The 18,564-nt window shown below is 37.2% G+C and overlaps 1 protein-coding gene across 1 annotated transcript; it reads left to right on the top strand.

Moving 5' to 3' along the window:
• The first annotated feature begins 12,859 nt into the window (after positions 1–12,859).
• LOC109506417 (uncharacterized) lies at positions 12,860–14,060 on the top strand. Its single transcript, XM_019853710.3, has one exon. It carries the CDS (start codon positions 12,918–12,920, stop codon positions 13,506–13,508), a length of 591 nt encoding a protein of 196 aa, XP_019709269.1. The 5' UTR covers positions 12,860–12,917; the 3' UTR covers positions 13,509–14,060.
• Positions 14,061–18,564: the final 4,504 nt, after the last annotated feature.

Here is an 18,564-nt window from a genome sequence, read left to right on the forward strand (position 1 = left end):
ATTTATGAGTTGATATTTTTGGCTCCTTTAACCAAGCTTCTCTCACTAGGCAAGAACTAATAAAAATAGCAAACCTGCTGTCCTATAAATGTACGCATTCATGTGGACAAGTATGCTTGCCTCTCACATGATTAGCCACCATTGAGTGATGGCAATTGGCCCAAAAAAAAAAAACCCGCACACACACAATAATGGATCACATGTCAACATGTACATCTAAAAGTATTCAGCACTACAACAAATAAATGACTTATTTTCATAGAACTCATTCAAATTTGGTGTGTGAAACATGTTTTACCAATCAAGAAAAGATTAGACAAACTAATAATGAAATTAAAACTTACCTCACTAATTGTAGAAATTGGATGACTAGACTCACACATGATATTGAGAATGACTCAGTCCAAGAAAAAATAAGACAATAAATTACTTCCAACACTCAAAAAAGTTCATGAGGTTATGCAAAAAGTCCTCATATTTACTGTATTTTTTTTGAAGTAAACATATTTATTGTAAAACTAGAATGTTGAATTGCAAAATAAAGACATCCAAGATGTGGATGGGAGGACATTTCGAGTCTGTCATAGCATTTTGTTCAGGTAAGACAAGTTTTCATCATCCTTTATTTATGTTGAAGTCATAGCGGCAAGGTTCCACAGTTTCTCATACCTATGAAGATAACCAAGCGCTCTACTGCATAACAAGTTCCTGCTCCTTAGATTGGAAACTACTCTAGATTGTTGATTTTGTAGGATGATCTCCATGTTTATCCATTGTTGTTCGTTAGGGTTGTAGTTTCGACATAAGGGACCTAGGGGCTTTGATCTTACAGGGATATATTAAAAAGTAAAATTATAAAAGGATTAAAAAGAGAAAAGAGATTGCATAATATGTAGAGCAGGCATATCTAATTATATAGATGTAAGTGAAGTGGACTACTTGATTTAATGGGTTGCTATGACCCATTTGCTAGCTTCTTAAGTCCTTGGGATTAAGTAGATGTTAACATGATATAAAAGCTAACACTACTAGAGATTAATATTGACTTATGTCCCTTCGAAATACATTATTTATTTTCTTATATACCACTTGCTTTATGTCTTGCTTATATCTCCATATTTGTACTCAAGATCACATTGCACTAGAAATGCTGCACATTACAGATCCATTTCCTTATAGTTTAAAATTTTAGATTTGATTTAGGAGGATCATCAAACTCAATGCCGATCACTTTGGATAAAATTTAACAAGTTCACGAGAAGATCTATTACATTAGAAAACTGAAACATAAACAAAACTTTTAGAGGCCATAATTAGATTATTTATTAAAATGATTTAAAAAAAAATTAGATAATTTTTTAAAATCTATGCCGTGATGCCACTTTATAAAGAGGTGGTGTAACTAACAATTAGGCTTAGATTCCATTATTTATACCCCAAAATGGATTGATTAAAACTTTTTTTTAAAAAAAAATTTAACCACATATACCTTCCAATTTAGAAGGAATTAAGTAAAGCAATAAAAATCAAAGTTGATATAAAAATTGAGATCTATATCTTATAAGATTTTAGCTTTTGATATTTATTTTTACTAATTATGCCTATTTTTGAAAAGCTAGTCTTGTTTAGACTAAAAAAATAATCCAATTTCAATTTTACAAGATAGTGGACCTCATTATTATAAATAAAGTCTATATATCTCAATTTATTAATTATCAATAAAAGAAAATAAGATGTGACCCTACTTTCACCAATCTTTTCCACTTTTCATAGTTATTGAGGGATTTAAGTTGAACAGAATTAAAAACAAAATCTTTCTTCTCTCTAATCAGATTAAGATTCAAATAACTGGATAATTAACTTATTTAAAAGTGTGATAGAACTTATATACTAGTTGGGTTGTGGAGCTCACAACATATGCAATGCATTCTGCCTATTATGGAATGATCAATATCCAAGCAGTAGTCAAAAAATATACAAAGAATAAAGAGATTATTTGGTATCTAATTAATGAAGGGGGTTGAAAAACAGGAATATAAATCACTAGAAGTTCATTAATGCAACGAAGAGAGACTTGTCGTGCTCAAGAAGTAATTTAATGCACTCACTTTTGCAAGACAAGAACTAGGTGTAATTTCAGCATTCTCTTTTAGCCTACAACATAGGTTGTCCTCATTGGTCATAGTAGGTATCACCTGTGTTAGCATTTTGTTGATGTTGGGGCCAGCCTAGCTGCTTCATAATACGTGAAGAATGACTTCAAGAGCAAGCTTACAACCAACACCAACTTTTTCTCAAACTATCATGCCACAGCAGGAGTAGGACATGTTGGTGCTCATTACACTATTTGGCAATTTGATACAGTCTCAATTGCGCATCATGCACCAAGATAATTGAGATGTAATTAATGCATGCATTAATTTTAATGCCCAAGTAACATACATTTCAACATGCTTCTCACATATCTCAATCCTTGATGTGCACTCAATATGATCTTATTTGCAGTCAATAGCCAATATCAAGACCTACTATAGATCCCACGTGCGAACTCTATGAAAAATGCTAGAATGATCATTCGCTGTCCTCAGATGGTAAGGACTAAGGACATCCAACCAACCACTCCGTAGAAAATTTTTCCACACTCTTATCTCAATTCAATGAAAAATTATTGGATAGACTTGACCTACAATAAATACTGTAGACTAAGCACTGACGATATCCTACACTTATGACTGGGGGGAGCACTCACCTCTTTCCCTGCTTCGCCCTAAATTTCTCCGCCTGGGCTGCCACTGGCCCGCAGCAAATTAATTGGAACTGCCATCTGGAGTCGTCTTAATCCAATCTCAAGTTCCCAAGCAACCAAACAATTCCAGTCCAGTTGGTTGCGACAGGCAAATAAAGCATGATCCTTGTCCTAACGTGGGACTAAGTTTTTTTACAGAGAGTTGTAGGAAAACGCTCGTTTTTTCGAATGAAGAAATTTCTTTGAAATCATTATAATTTTCTACTCCACGCATCGCATAGATCGGGTCATGTAAACACATTTTTCCAGAGAAATTTTAACCGCAAGCAAAATCAAAATCAAAATCTAACATCCGCTCAACTGCCTCAAGAACTCTGCCGGCCTCGCCAACTGCCACAAGCAAACGCCGACAGAGACGGATCACGACAAGCCACCTAACCCGGTCCGGAGCCGAGCCGCCGGCTCGACCAGGCCCCGACCCCACGCCTTCCGGGTTAGCCGGCGAGGCGAGGCGAGGCGCGGATCACGTGCGGCCAAGCAAACACCACCCGCCAGAAGCCGCCGCGTGGCTGTCGGCCATGGGCCGGCTGTCGCTTTCCTCGGGAATCCCTCCGCCCGCTGCCCGCGTTCTCCGGGCAGCCGGAGACAACCGCCCATCTACCTGTGGATCCCCCCACCGCCCTGCCCGCCCAGAACCCTAACCCTAGAATAAAGAATAAGGAGAGATAAGAGAAGGAGACCCCCCGGGGTTTTAGGGCTCGGCACGCTCGCCCTCTGACACACCGGGCGGAGCAGGGGATGCGGTCAATCGAATTCGACAGGTCCGTCACGGCATCCTCCAATCAACGTCGACCACGTCACCATCTTATGTACTTCTCCCCACGTGGCGGGGACCGGGTCGTATGGTACGTCTCTCCGCGGTACAACTACCGACCCCAGGCATAAAGCGTCCTCCACGCTCATGTAATCGTGCAAGTTTTTTCTTTTTTCCTTTTGAGCGCAGCTGCAGTCGTGCAAGTTTTCATGCATATATTTATAGCCTGAGTAACACCAGGTTTAGTTATGTAATTGATCTCTTGTCGAAGAGGATAAGATTTGTAGACCTAAAAGATAAAGTAGAAGAAATGGATAGCAAGGTTTGCGTAAAAATAAATTAATGTGCCTCGTACAGCTGCTAAGAAATATATATATATATATATATATATATATATATATATATATATATATATATATGTAGACATGCATAAAAGGATTGATTGATATAGAATAAAGAGTTGAGGTGTTAGTAGTTAGATAAGTGATATTGGATCTGGGAATGGAGTTCCCTTTTTTGTTTTGCTCTTCCTTTTTTTTAAAAAAACTCTTGGATTATAAAACTGTGTTTAAGTGAATAAATAATGAAGATATTAATCATAAGGTGTGGAGTATTTAAACATAAAATATAAATTTAATAATATGCTTCTCTTGAGGGGGTTCATATATATTGTGCAAACTTACCTCCCTCTAATAAATACAACAGCTTACAGTTAACGTAGTTTTCACGAGTGTTTAAGTAATGTGCTTGTGCAAAGGATGTGCTGCTTTGTTTATTCTCATTAGATGTCGATGATACCGCCAACTTCATGAGGGAAATAAAAGATTAGAAATCTCGTCTGATTCGTGGTTGTGGCATTGGAGACAAATAAGCCAGGATGGCTCGAGATCTTAAGCGTGCGTCGTTATACGCTTTTGACTGGTTTCGGAGATGCCTTGAAATCCTGGGCTCTTAATGGTGGTGCCATGGAGGGGGACTTGCACCCATTTGTCACCTTTAGTTTTAAAAAAGTGATTAATATATGTTATCAGTAATCTCTACAATCGATGTCTCTCTCAGTCCACATGAGAAGATTAACCACTATTAATTAACTAGCTGAGTCCGGATAGTCTCATTAGATTGCCCTGAAAACTATCTTGCTACTTCCTAACTTGAGTTCCACTACATCACTTTATTTCCTAGGGTTATTTCTTCCGGTTAATTACTTTCTTTATTCTCTAGCTCCCTCTTCAGCTTCTCATTCCCGTAGGCTCAACAATGATCGGTGTAACAAGACCAACATGGTAGGCATCAAAATAAAAGTCAAAGAAGCACATCCACTTGGAAATCAGTGGATTAATACAGTCCATTGAAAATGGTTGCACCTATATCATTTAATTTATAGTCATCAAGTTTTTTAAAAACACTTCAATGAACCAATGGACATAATTAATCCTAGATTCCGTTTATTAAAAAAATAAAAAAGGCACTTGAAAGGTATCCAAACAAAATTTTTAAATAGGCACTGGATGGTAGTGGTGATTGAAAATTTAAAAGAAAGCTGCTCTCTTTTATAATTGTTGTCCTTTACTTGTTTACCATGCAGTGTGTTATACAATTGAATGACTAAACCTTGAGAAGATTCGCCCATTTATTCAATGATAAGTACTTGCCTATGGCTTCATAGGGAACAACCTCTAGGTAATGGCACACTAACCTTGATGCTGGTGCCAGAAAGTAACTTCTATGTTTGCTTCTTTTTTCCCTAAGCTTCAGCTCTTTATCTGAAAAAAAATTTAATTAGAACTAGGTTACTGTTTTACAAGCATTTTTATATTTATCGAGCGGGAAGCTTATATAATGTTCTAAAACCACGTAGTAAAAATCATTAAGTCAAATAATAGAATATCTCAGGATCCATAAAGAAAGCTTGATAAGATTATCTTAGGAAAATAAAAGATGACTACTTACAAGGCCTGTTTGTTGTCTGACCCTTGGTACATATTTGCGTGATATACTATTCTTTAATTTAAATGTTGTTGATGCTAAGCGAAACAAAAGGGAATCATATAAAACTTTTGAACATTAAATTAGATTATATTCTACCAAAAACATTGTATTTAAAACATATAGATAGACTATATGTGTGTGTGTGTGTGTCTATATATATATATATATATATATATATATATATATATATATATATATATATATATATATATATATATGTATATGTATATGTATATATCAACAACAATTGTATTTAATGTCCAACCGTCAATATCATTCCTTTCTGTTGTTTCTGACGATCTTAAGTTACAAATACTCACCGCTGACAGAATCTCAAATCTATGTTCTTGGCCAAATAAAATGAAACAATATTAAGCTCCCTGAAATTAAATAGCAGCACTAGATCCCCATGTTGACATACTATGTGGAGTGGATACCTTTATGAGCCATGAAAAGATTAATATACGATGCACGGAACAGCCAACTGGCTAGCAAATGAAGGTACATAAGCTTAGGCATCACTACCAAGTAAATCTATGAAATGCCCATCGATTGTAACCTTCCAGAGGGGTTTTGGACCAACCTTGAAAGAGAGAACAATATTGTCGATAATTATTTTGAGAGTCTAAACACTAAAGATTAGGTAGGGGCAGTTCAAATCCATAGAAAATTAAGCAAACTTAGCTAAACTCAAAAAGCTTGGATGTACCCTCCTCGATCACCAAAGATCCACATAAATCACCTTCCGCCATGTCTGGCGGCAGCTCCACCTAATCATGTCGCCACTTCAACCTCAAACAAATCATAAATTTAGCCGACAAACCAAGTCTTTAATTATATTTTAGATCATGTTTGCATCGGCCAGGATGAAAACCCATATATTGCACAATTTAAAGCAAGCTTGCAGTTATATAATGTTCCAATAGGCGATTATTTTATCATGGCATGGGATACTACAATGATTATCATACACGACACCGATGACAACATGGATGTATACAATTTTAATCGACAAAAAGTAAAAAATGAAAACTTTAGATAAGCTGGGATTGGTTGTGATCTTACCTTCGTGATTGATAATGATTGCTTTGTCACCTTATCGCCTTGTTTAAAGGAGCTCCTTGTATAGCTGGCATCTCCCTTCCTCCCTCCCTCTCTCTCTCGTTCTCTTTCTCTCATAAACAAAGCGCAAACCTGGAGTCTTAGCTAGGATGACTACTTCAGCTAACTAGGATGATAGCTAGCTGCAATTAAGCTTAAGTGCTCAGAATTTCTTGCGACTTCGGAAAAGATGGCAGTGCTGGTAAACATTGTGGTTATGTGTTCAGTTTCTTAATTGTCGATAAAAGCTTAATTGAAGTGTATGATGAAGACCGAGGGTTGCAAAAATGATGCTAAAATGACTCCACCGGGCAATAATTTTCCAAGTGCATTTGGTTTGGTCCAAAGCTCAGTTTAAGCAGTATCAATCAGATTTTGGTTAAGAAGAATTTAAACTCACTGTTTGCATGAAAACAAAAACACCAGATTAGCGTTTCGGGATTTTATTCACCTATCAAGTTGATAACTATCTGATGAGTTTTCTTGGTCCATCTTTCCCGGCTGGTATTCCTGCAAAGCTGCAACCATCTACATTGCAAAAAAAAAAAAAAAAAGAAAAAAAAAACAAAAAAAATCTTAGGGGTCTTTTCAACACAACCGACCATGTATGGGATCAAGTTTGGGCCTCAGATATTGTATTAGATGGACCCCAACTACATCATAAATGGTCCCAACCTGATCCGTTTTCAGCTTTATTCTGATGGCTACGGAGCAGAGGAGTAGAGGAAAAAAAGTGGACGGATGCGAGTCGAGGATGGGGATGAAGTCCAAGTGGTGACATGGGTTGCACGCCTTCACGTACCATCTCTCTTACCACCCCCAGGGTCATCCACCTTGAGGCGAACCAACGCCCCAGCAGTCGAAATATTCGATTTCTTGCGCACGTGCGACTCACCAATGCACAAACTTTTATGAGAAAGAGCATGTGCACCCACCCGCTCCATTATGTCTTGCCGGGGCCCACCCACGCTCCCACGTGATGGAACAAGCCAGTGGGTGGAGCCTTGCGTTGCGTTTATTTTTAGTGACATATTCAGGTAGGGCTTAGCAGGATTTGACCATTCGGACCCATCCAAATGTGACCGTTGGATTTTGTTTTGTGAGGACTTGTGCATGGGCCTTACGCATGCTTACCACTGGACTCCATTAAAGGTAAGAGGGTTGTGGGAGTTGCATTATTTAGTATTAGAAAAAAAAAAGGGAACTGAAGACCGACTCTCTTCCTCATGATAATAAAGGAGATGATGCGCAAGAGCTCTATACGTATAGAAAGGAGCTGGTCCCCATCTCATCTAGCATGCACTTTTGTGGCGTTGGGTCAGGTAAAGTTCTGTTTGGAGTGAATTTGAGTTGGATCACAAAAATTGATCTGTTTGTAATTCAGGTGAATGAATAAATAAATATGCAACCCATTTATTTTATATAAAACTGCTAAATTAATTGATGTTTCACTCATCGACCGGATATATGGAAAATATAATAAAATAAGATAAGGTCAAGAAGAGGAGATATAGGTGAAGAAACTAACGTGAAAAATAGCAAATATAAATCTTGAACATGCTGTTTGTTTTGCATTTATTTTTAGCATTTCTTTTCCCTCTTAACAATGAACTATGTAGCTGTTCAAGTTAAAGTCTTGACGAGACCATGACTCATTGTACTATTATCACAATCTTAAGGAGCTAAAGTTAGATTTTTATGGTCTTACTCAACTTACAGTGGCTTGCTAGGTACAAACTAAAACTCAGGCCATTTATATTAATCTCCTTGAATCGATCATAAAATTAAAGACATCCCAAGTGCTCTAGAAATTTGAGTTCAAGTTATAAATTGCCACTGCAAGTCTGCAACTTTCCATTTGAGGCAATGCAGAACGGTGATAGGAAACCAAAGCGTTTATCGAGAACGAACGACCGAGGATATAAGGATTGCATTCAGTTCATGTTCTTGTATCGCAACCTTCCAGCATTCAAATGGCCTTACTTGTAGATGAAGCTGACATTTTGCCATTTAACATTTGCTAGCTTTCAGCACTTGTCAAGCAAAAGAGTAAACCATAGGAGAAGATTAACATGGATGAGAAGGAATTTGTGACCAACGGAAAAGATCGATAACCATGCAAACTTTCTCATATGATAGGAGGATCTGGACTCATGTTATGCGCGGCCCATGGAACAACTGGATGCAGCATATACATAGCGAGCTGTGATTTGAAGCAGGAAGTAACGGGAGTCAGCATCCATCTCTTAGGCCCCGTCATGTGGGCCTTGGGCTGTACAAATTCAAGCTATGCTATGTAAACCTTCTTGTTTTGTTTTGTTTTGTTTTGTTTTTTTTTTTTTTGATGGTTGTAGATTTAAGTATCCAACAGACTAAAAAGAAATCGTGCCCAGCTACATGGGCCACATTGGTCGGACCCAAGTTTTCATGCTCTTTCTGGGTAATAAAGCTCGTATGGGGGATCCACATCACTTGTAAACTAATCTAAATACATTCCCAGTGTTTTGAGTAGCCAAGCTAGTCTCAACACTTGGAAATGGTTTCCAGCCTCAAGAACTTGGTCACTTTTAATGATGATATTGAGAGGTTGAGAAGCATGGAGGATGTTATTAGTATATGACAAGAAAGAGCTGCTTTCGAACCTTATGAACATGCTAACTCTTGTCAAGTCTAAAACTTGCAGAATTAAAATATCAATATTACTCCATTATAGAATCTATAAATTGGTCAAGTTAGCTAAAGCAACACATTGAACTAGCTTGACCTGGATTCTAACTGATTTGAATGTGGGACTTCAGGTTTAGATGTAGGTTGAGGAGCTCATCCATTTACCGTGCAGCTTCTAGCTAGATCCATTTCGAGGCTGGCTTGATGTCGGCTCTAACATTTAAAGCATAGGCCCTACTCTGATCAAATTCTTTTTGGAGTTCTAATTGGTTGATGTAGCTCAGTGATAAGATAACCATACCCAACCTTGATGATTCTAGCCCCCAATTCTGGACCTAATCTGATCCATGGACATGAGACAGGTCTGCTAACACGCACCCCTGAAATATATATTGCCACGTTATTGGAACAGTTTCATTGCTTTTTTTAAAGGTGTTTATTGCTAAAAACATTATGTATGCAAATTATAGAGATACATTATTGGGAAAATGTAGAACGATCATGTTGGTACCCATCAATAAATCTTTCAAGATATGTTCTATATATTTATTTTAAAGACATGTCCATGTGAACAAGTTGAATCGGACCTTCAAGGACAACGGTCGTTACGGTTCAACATCAAAGTGCTGTAGTATCCACCAGCATGCATGCACTTTAGATTGCACGAGGACAAGCAGTTGATCATATATTATAGCACCCAAACACCGATATTGTAGTTCCCTGACCATGCAAAAATCCCTAAAATCAAAACTAAAACAACCTCACTTTTCAAATGTTCCGTGTTTGATACGTATTTTATGCAATACCTTTATCTTTCTTCATTGTCTTGTAGTCCTAATTATCACTTGTCATTAGAACATGCATGTTAGGGCCAAGAATATCCTTTTGGTATGATCGATGATTAGACTAATATAGATTAGTATATCCTAGTAGTTTCACCAATCATGGGAAGAACAAAACTAATCATGTTGTCCAACTAGTCTAAGTTAATTGGAGGATTATTGCACCCACCCACCCGGCCCCTTAATTCCCTCGCATATTATAAGGTGAACAAATTAAAAACTCTTCTTATACCAGTAGGATTTCTTTATGTTGTTATAGATCACTTGGCTCTGAACTAGGACTAGGAGTTGTTCCACCAAGGCAGGCTTGTCTTGGTTGATGGAGGCAAAGAACAGAAGGTCCCAGGAAAGTGAGATTAGGGTTTTGTTGGGTACAGGGAAGGCGAAGGAAGCTAGGTTGGCGAAGCAACTTTTCAATGCATTGTTGGCTAGCACAAGAGTACGATAGCTAAAAGCCATGAAAATGACAACAATGAAAGATGGTAGTACAAATTTATCTTGTAGTACCCATGACCGTCTTCTAGCTCTAACATTTTATAACGGCTATGGAAGACTTCAATATGCACCGTGGAGTCTTAACTTTTTTTGTTTTTTTTTTTGGTAGACCGAGTCTGGCTTTGTGAACAAGAAAAAAGAGAGGGTGGAATTCAATAGAAATGACATGACCGTCTAGCTTTAACATTTTATAGTGAATATAGATGACTTCAATATATATGCACCGTGGAGTCTTGCTATATGAACAAGAAAGAGAGGGTGGAATTCAGTAGAAACACCCAGAATTAGAGGATAGGGCTCTTGCTAATGACAGTCCATGTCCAAGAAGATGGAGAATAGCTCTCTTATTCCATTGGAATTCCCAATATATATAATCGAGATTCCAGCTTTGTCTGGTTACTCCAGGGTATGTTTTTTTGTACGTTTCATATTAACCAAGCGCTAACCGTTCAAGCGGACATGCTGGAACAACTTTATTCCAAGTACAACCTTTGTTATATTTTGGCTACAATAGGATAGTATATATTTTTGTCTCTGAATATTGCTGAAATCCTTCTTTAAGGATTTAATTATATATAACTGAACTAAATAGATTATCTCAAAATGCTATGAGCATAAATTGTCCAACACTTCTCAAGGTTGTACTAATTTTGTCCAACAATCTTTGCATCAATAATCGGTACAACTAGAATTTATTTTCATTTCCAATATTTTTGAGATTTGATTATTGCTTTCCTTCCTAGGTCATTGCATGTTCTCCTTTCATAGTGTCTACGCATATATACGAGTAGGAACTAGCATGGAAATTATTATTTTAATAGCATTATCTTATAAAGGTTATCATAGTTTCAAGAAGTATATATTGATGACAGCGCTAGGGAGAAGAAGAAAGAAGAAGACAAGGGAAGAAAAGAAAAGAGAGCATGCAGAGCGAGCGAGAAATGGAATATCTCAATATTCTACAATCTGAATAATTTAATGTTAATAATACAAATTGTATTCTCAAGTATCATAGCAATGAGTTTATTTAGACAATCCAAACTAACTTCTAATAAAAGTCTGCATAAAAACAAAAATCTCTAATTCTCAAATACAATAAAATTCTCTAATTTCTGAATTTGTGCTCATATATAACAGAAGTGCATCTAGGTTTTTTATTGAGCACTCCTCCATCAATTTTTCATATAGCTTCATTTATTATTTCTTTCTCTAAATGAAAGTTGGATGGATTTTCACTCATTATTTCTTTCAGGAAAGAAAAGATCTTTTGATAAGAAGGAACTTATGTGGGCATTACATTTTTCAAGTTAAAATTTGGTACGGGACCACAATTGGAGCTGCATGGGTAACTTCAGACAGATGTATCAGCCTTGGTTTACTTGGGTATCTACCTCAATGCTGTATTCATAATATCTTTTGAGTTTCCATTGTTTCCATGGTTGACCGACCTTTCAACCCCTCCGAAGAAGATTTCGAATCTTGGGTGTTCCCATGAATACTCTTTTGCCTTTTAGCGGAAGAAGAGAAATACTTCTTCTCGGTCTTTGGCTCTTGCATGTTGCATGGTTAATTTATTACGTGGCATGCCAATTATATCAATAGCCCTCCGAATTCTTCCCATCTGTTTGTTGTATTCCCCAAATGCATTGTCCATGAACAATAACTAAAAATATAAAGCCCAAAAGGATTACAAGGATAAGTTAATACACTGATGCTTCGTTGCACGATAAAATGCATCCCATGTCACACTGACATGGATCTCCAGTGCTGGTCCCACCGGGCATATTTGTTGCCCAATGTTCATGGAACAATAGTCATACTTTGGGATGGTCATCAGTACACACCATGAACCAGTTTAGAGTCAACAAAACCAAGTATATTCTCTCTAAGAGCCTCTTCTTCCAGCTCTCCTTGGTTTCCTGCTTGCCCTCCTGCGAGAGGATAGAGTAGTAAACAAATTAAAGAGAGTGGGCGTTCAAGACAATGCATGGGCTTGTACTGTTGTGGAAGGGAGATATTCCACTTCCGTGTGCCAGTAATCCTGTATTATTTTTAACGAACCAACACCTCCCTTTCCCTCGACTATAGTCCAATTGCTTAGTTCCCAGCCCCGGTGATACACTCCATGCAAGCATTTTCTGTCCCATATCGCACCAAACCGCTCCCTTGGTATATAACCACCCCAACCCGACCCCTTCCGAGCTCATCATCCGCTTCTCCCTCTTGCCATCTTCTTCCTAATCCTACGGTTTCACCAGCCCTCATGGCAGCTGAACTTAGCCTTCCCTCCCTGAACCAACTCCAAAAGCTAGCCATGCAACAGCAGCAGCAATTGAATCCTAGCATGTGGAATTGGCCCGGTCGCCGACCGGCCGAAGACGATGACTCTTGGGAGGTCCGGGCATTCGCCGAGGACACGAGCAGTGCCATGGGCACGACATGGCCGCCACGCTCGTATACCTGCTCTTTCTGCCGTCGCGAGTTCCGGTCAGCCCAAGCATTGGGTGGTCACATGAACGTTCACCGACGTGATCGAGCTCGGCTCCGGCAGTCCCCTCAAGGATCCGACCCGTCTCCTTCGGCAACTCCATCTCCTCCCATTATCTTCCCACCACCAATACCAGAATTTGTTGCCAGTGGTGGCTACTGCCTTCTCTACCCTATCCCGAATGCGGGCACGGTCTTTGCACCGACCGGGGATTCACCCTCCACTCTCCTATCGATTGCTCCGTATTCCGGGAGTGGATTAGTCGCCCCTTGTCCACCAACACTTGACAGCGGGGTTGGCAAAGATGGTGGAAAAGATGGAGCCGTTGTTGAAGAGCTGGATTTAGAGCTTCGACTTGGATGGTGATAAATTTTGAGGTTGGATGGAAAGCGTATGCTGTGATATTTGTAATTTATGTGTTGATTTTATATATATGCTTGTGTTATTCTTCCAAGTGTGGACTAGTCTTCAAGTACTGCAGGTGCTGTAAGATATCAAGCTGTTCCTATGAGGAGAGGATCGAGCCAAACATTATTTTTGATTCTTTCAAATTTGATGATATGATATATTGGGTGTGCAATCGTGAGAGTAAGGGAATTGAATGTAACTGGAGCGGTAGTTGTGGACGCAGAATTCCATGGATATCTATAAAGAGCAAAATGAGGGGGAGAAGAAGAAGTCATTCACGATCATCACCAGGAAAGACATGGAAAAGGACAAGAAAATGATCGGCATTCGTGAGGGAATGTGTCCAGTCATCCAGTTAATTTAGTGTGGCTTTCTATGTAACATTTATTTATAAGCATGTTGTTTTCATGTCGTTGGAGTTTAATTGAAAGCCCTGCTAGGATAAGCGAAGAGATGTGATGTATTCCTCTGCTCTATATTTACACACACACACACAAACACACACACACACACACACACAAAAATAAAAATAAAAAAAAATTAAAAAAAGAAGAAGAAGAAGAAGACGACCCAATTTAACAGAATTTATGGTTTATGTGTCTTCAGAACACCTTTTTTAAGAATTGCTAATGAGTCGATATATCTATGGCTTAAAATAATAGGTTATAAAATGTATTTATTTCATATAAGTGAATAAAAACCATTTATTCGGACATGGTGAATGTAACAAAAAAAATAATTTGGAGATGCATGTATGTTAAAATTAGTAAAGATAGAGTCAAGAATAAGTACAACGATGGGCATTTGATGGACTAAGAATTAAATTACTTGAAAACAATATCATGTGTTAAAGCAACAAATTAAGATGCTATAGCCAATTGCAACAATGAATTATTGGACAAATAAACTTAGGATGCATTGATAGCTGGCAATTTATCTAGATTGCTGATAATTTAATATGGTAACTTGGATTACTGCGTTTGGTATATTTTTTGGACGGTAATTTAGATTAGTTTGGTAATCCAGATTCTCCCATGAGACAATCTGGATTGTCTTGGAGAAGAGTGGCTATCCAAATTATCATTTTGAGATAATCTGAATTGTTTTAGGGAGAGGTGGCTATTCAGATTATCACTTTTTTGATAATGTTGTAATAAAAATTTTGGACAAAATTATCTTTCGAAAAAATCACACAAAATTCATGGCCCAAACCCCCATCCCCTCCGCGTGTGTCCTCGGCCCGCGGCTCCCCCATCTCTCTTTGCCTGCTCGTGGATTTTTTACCCTTGTCCCCCACCATCCCCTCGTGGCTCCTCCACGCTCGTCTCCACCACCTCAATGGCTCCACACGCACCCACCCCCTCTCTATTCGCCCAAGTACCTGTGGTTCTCCACACCTCTCGACCTGTTACTTCTCCGTATCACTTCTGTTACTTCTCACTAAAAAAAAGAGGAGCATCATGGCAAAATTATTGAAAATATTTTGAAAATTTGATTTCATATTATCGATAATCTAATTGTCATATCAAAAATGTCGATCAAGATTTTCAATAATTTTATTGTAACATTATCTGTACGTACCAAATACAGTAATTAATATTATTGATAATTTAATGATGATAATTTATCCTGAAGATAATTCATAATATCTTTCAAGATTGCTAGACAATGCACTAAATGCAACCTTAATATTATATTGTTGAGAGTTGGGATACGGCGCTGGCTGTTGAAAGTCAATTGAATTCTCACATCGACTTGATGTTGAATGTCAAAAAGATATCGATGATTTCAGTCTCTTATGCAACCACCGTAAGGCTTTACCAAGAAGTATAAACTTGCATCTTCATCAGGATCGGGGCGGGGGAGCAATCCTTGTAAGCCATAGACCTTCTACCGAATATAGTTCAAATATGTTACCAAAAGAATTAAATAGATAAAACTCAAATATCTTCTCTATATTTTTTTTATATTTTAAAGTTAGGCACAATTATATATTCTAGTTATGCACGGCTAAGGAAGTACGTGCATTAAATAGAACATGGATAAAAAAGGTGGATGTGCAGAGGGATGCACGTGCTTGCGCATGCATGCATGTGTCTGATGCCAGAGAGAGAGAGAGAGAGAGAGAGGGGGGGGGGGGGGGGTGACAATTCCTCTATAAGAAATGATGGTTGCACCATCTATGGAAATAGAATTATTTGAGCACGAATTTTTCCTTCTTTTTTCGGTGAGCATCAAAGTTGGGTTCAATTCATGAAAATTTTCTAACTCCCGTCATTATCCTCAAAGAAAGTCATAATACTGTTGTTGTATGGCTAATGAGTCCACTTCCCAAATTAATTTATGTAATAACTCAAAGGATTTAATTAAACATTTGTTCGTTAAACCTTATATTGGTAATAACTTTGTCCAGAGTTGGTATTAAACTATGAGTAGAAGTTACTAGCATATATCCTCCAAGCTATTACTTCAAATTATAAAGCTTTCCAATAAATATTAGTGAAAGCTGGCATTTATATATTCTTTGTTAAAAACGAAGGCTCAATTCCAAGGAGGTGATGTAACCCCAAAAAAAAAAAAAAAAAAATCCAAGGAGGGGAATCTGAAAATTGGATTTTGATGCCACCCACTATATGTCATGGCAGTGGTATCTGTGCCTTTGCTCGTATTAGCAAAATTAGAAAAAAATTTTTATAATTTTTGTGGGGACATGAAGGTCACCGAAGGAGGCTACATTTGGTATCTTGGTCTCAGATTTATTTTTCAAAATTTATATGGGGGTTTGGCTTGCAATCCTTAAGTGTTAGGAGGCAAGCTTTGCTCGGCAAACTTGCAGATCTTCTCCTTAATCCTTCTTCCTGATAGGCGCTAGATTAGTGGGTGCTAAATGCAAATTTGAGTCATCCTGGGTCTCTTATAGCAAGCCTTTAAGATGCTCTCTAATTTGATCAGCCATTGCCAAAATGCATCAATATCTTTGGTATCAGTTTATTTAGAAATAGTAAATCTATTTATGCTTTTTATGATTCTTAGATCCAACCAGTTCTCTTTTGTGCTTGGCCGACTTTCATTAATATGGATGTGGAGTGGGATAATATAAGGCTCGATCAATTATTATCTAATGTCTATGGTTGGAATATTAACATATTAACCACCTCGGTTTTGTCTAATATGATGACCATCATTAAAAATATCCCTATTGCTTATAGATCGTGGTCTAACCAGCTTGAGTGGCATGCTTTCAGATCTCCACATATTTCTCTTAGGACTTGTTTGATTGACGAAAAGTGGAGAAAAAAAGAGACACTTTTTGAAAATGGAGAAAGTGCCTCTTATTTGGTTGGAGTTTTGAGAAAAGAAAGAGTGAAAAAAATATTTTCCATGAGAAGTGACTTTTCACATTTTATGGAAAGTAAAAACCCACGGGAGAGGTAGATTTTGACATTTCTCGTGACATGAAAAGTAGTGGTACTTTTTTCTTTCCTAAAATATCCTTTAAGATCCATAACTAAAATTTAGTAAAATATCAATGGATGGTTAGAATGGAATACTGAATAGTAATATAATATTATATTAATATTATCGTAATATTTATATAAGTATAATATTAATATTTATTATATTTTAATATTATTTTAATATTTACATTAACATAATATTTTTATTAATATTAATATATTAGTATTATTAACACAATAAATTATTATGGTCTAATGTTATATTATAATATATTTATATTATATTTATATTAATATAAATATAATATTAATATTTATATAATATTTATGAGTAAAAATGTATGGTTTTATATCTATTAAAGGTATAATAGGTATTTTATATAATTTTTTCAGAAAAATAGATGTTTATCCAAATATAAGCTATTTTATAATAAGTCGCTTCTCATGGTCAACTAAACATATCAAAATCTTATTTTTAAAAAATAATTTTTTGAAAAATTATTTTTTTAAAAAATTATTTTCTAAAAAAAAAATTTTTTTCTACGAACTAAATGGGTATTTAAAGAGAGGTCATGGCAAGCCTCAATTTTGAAACTCCGATTATCTCAAATCTTAAATGTGCCTGGATATGGAAACTTTTGGTTCCCGAAGAGTCGAAACCCTCGGTTGGTAGCTCTTTTTTTGTAAACTTCCATGCAAAAATTTGTTGGTCGACACGGGTGTGCTATCTTCTGAATTTCAATCATATGATTTTCATGCTACTTACTTAGAAGACTGGGAACATGTGATTTTCCAATGCTCATTTGCTGCTAGTTGTTGGGGGCTTTTTGCTAATTAACACGTGTACCAAAGAATCATATCCTCCTTCCTTAACCTGTTTGATTTGACTTCTAATGGGTCAGGGGAGACGGGGTATCAAGCTTTATATATCTATTTAGCTTGGCTTATATTGGAGGCTTATAATACTTGAATATTTTAGAATGTTTCTACTAATTCCCGGGATCTTATGTGTCAGCTAGTAGTGATGTATCATACGGCCCCAAATTTGTCAACCACTGATTGTGCTCCATCAAAAAATTAGGATTGTCCATATTCTATCCCTATGAGCCATTCGACCTCTCCCTGTTGTTTAGCTACCCCCTCTCTTAGGAATATTGAAGTTAAAATTTGGTGGTATTGTACATGTGTCTACAGAAGGTGCTGCAGTAGCATTCATCGTTAGGGATTATCAAGGTCGACTCCTCAAAGTAGCTGGTCACCAACTACCCAGATGTTCGATGCCATATATGGAATTGGTAGGTGTTTGGATGGGTATTCATAAAGTCTTATTTTCCTTGCATGCTGACCAACTTTGGATTAAGGGATACTCTCTCATGGTCATTAACTAGATTACTCAATCCCATACTCATAAAAATTCTTTCTGGCCTTTATTACGGGATATTCTTGCTTAGAAAGCTGCCTTACAACATTGGAAGGTATTGCGGCCAACTCTCCGTCGCCTGTCGTCGGGAACGAACACCTACAAGACAACATTCGCACTGATCGGATTTGTGTCC

Source organism: Elaeis guineensis, chromosome 11, assembly GCF_000442705.2.
Source record: "Elaeis guineensis isolate ETL-2024a chromosome 11, EG11, whole genome shotgun sequence".
In the NCBI taxonomy this organism is placed as follows: domain Eukaryota; kingdom Viridiplantae; phylum Streptophyta; class Magnoliopsida; order Arecales; family Arecaceae; genus Elaeis; species Elaeis guineensis.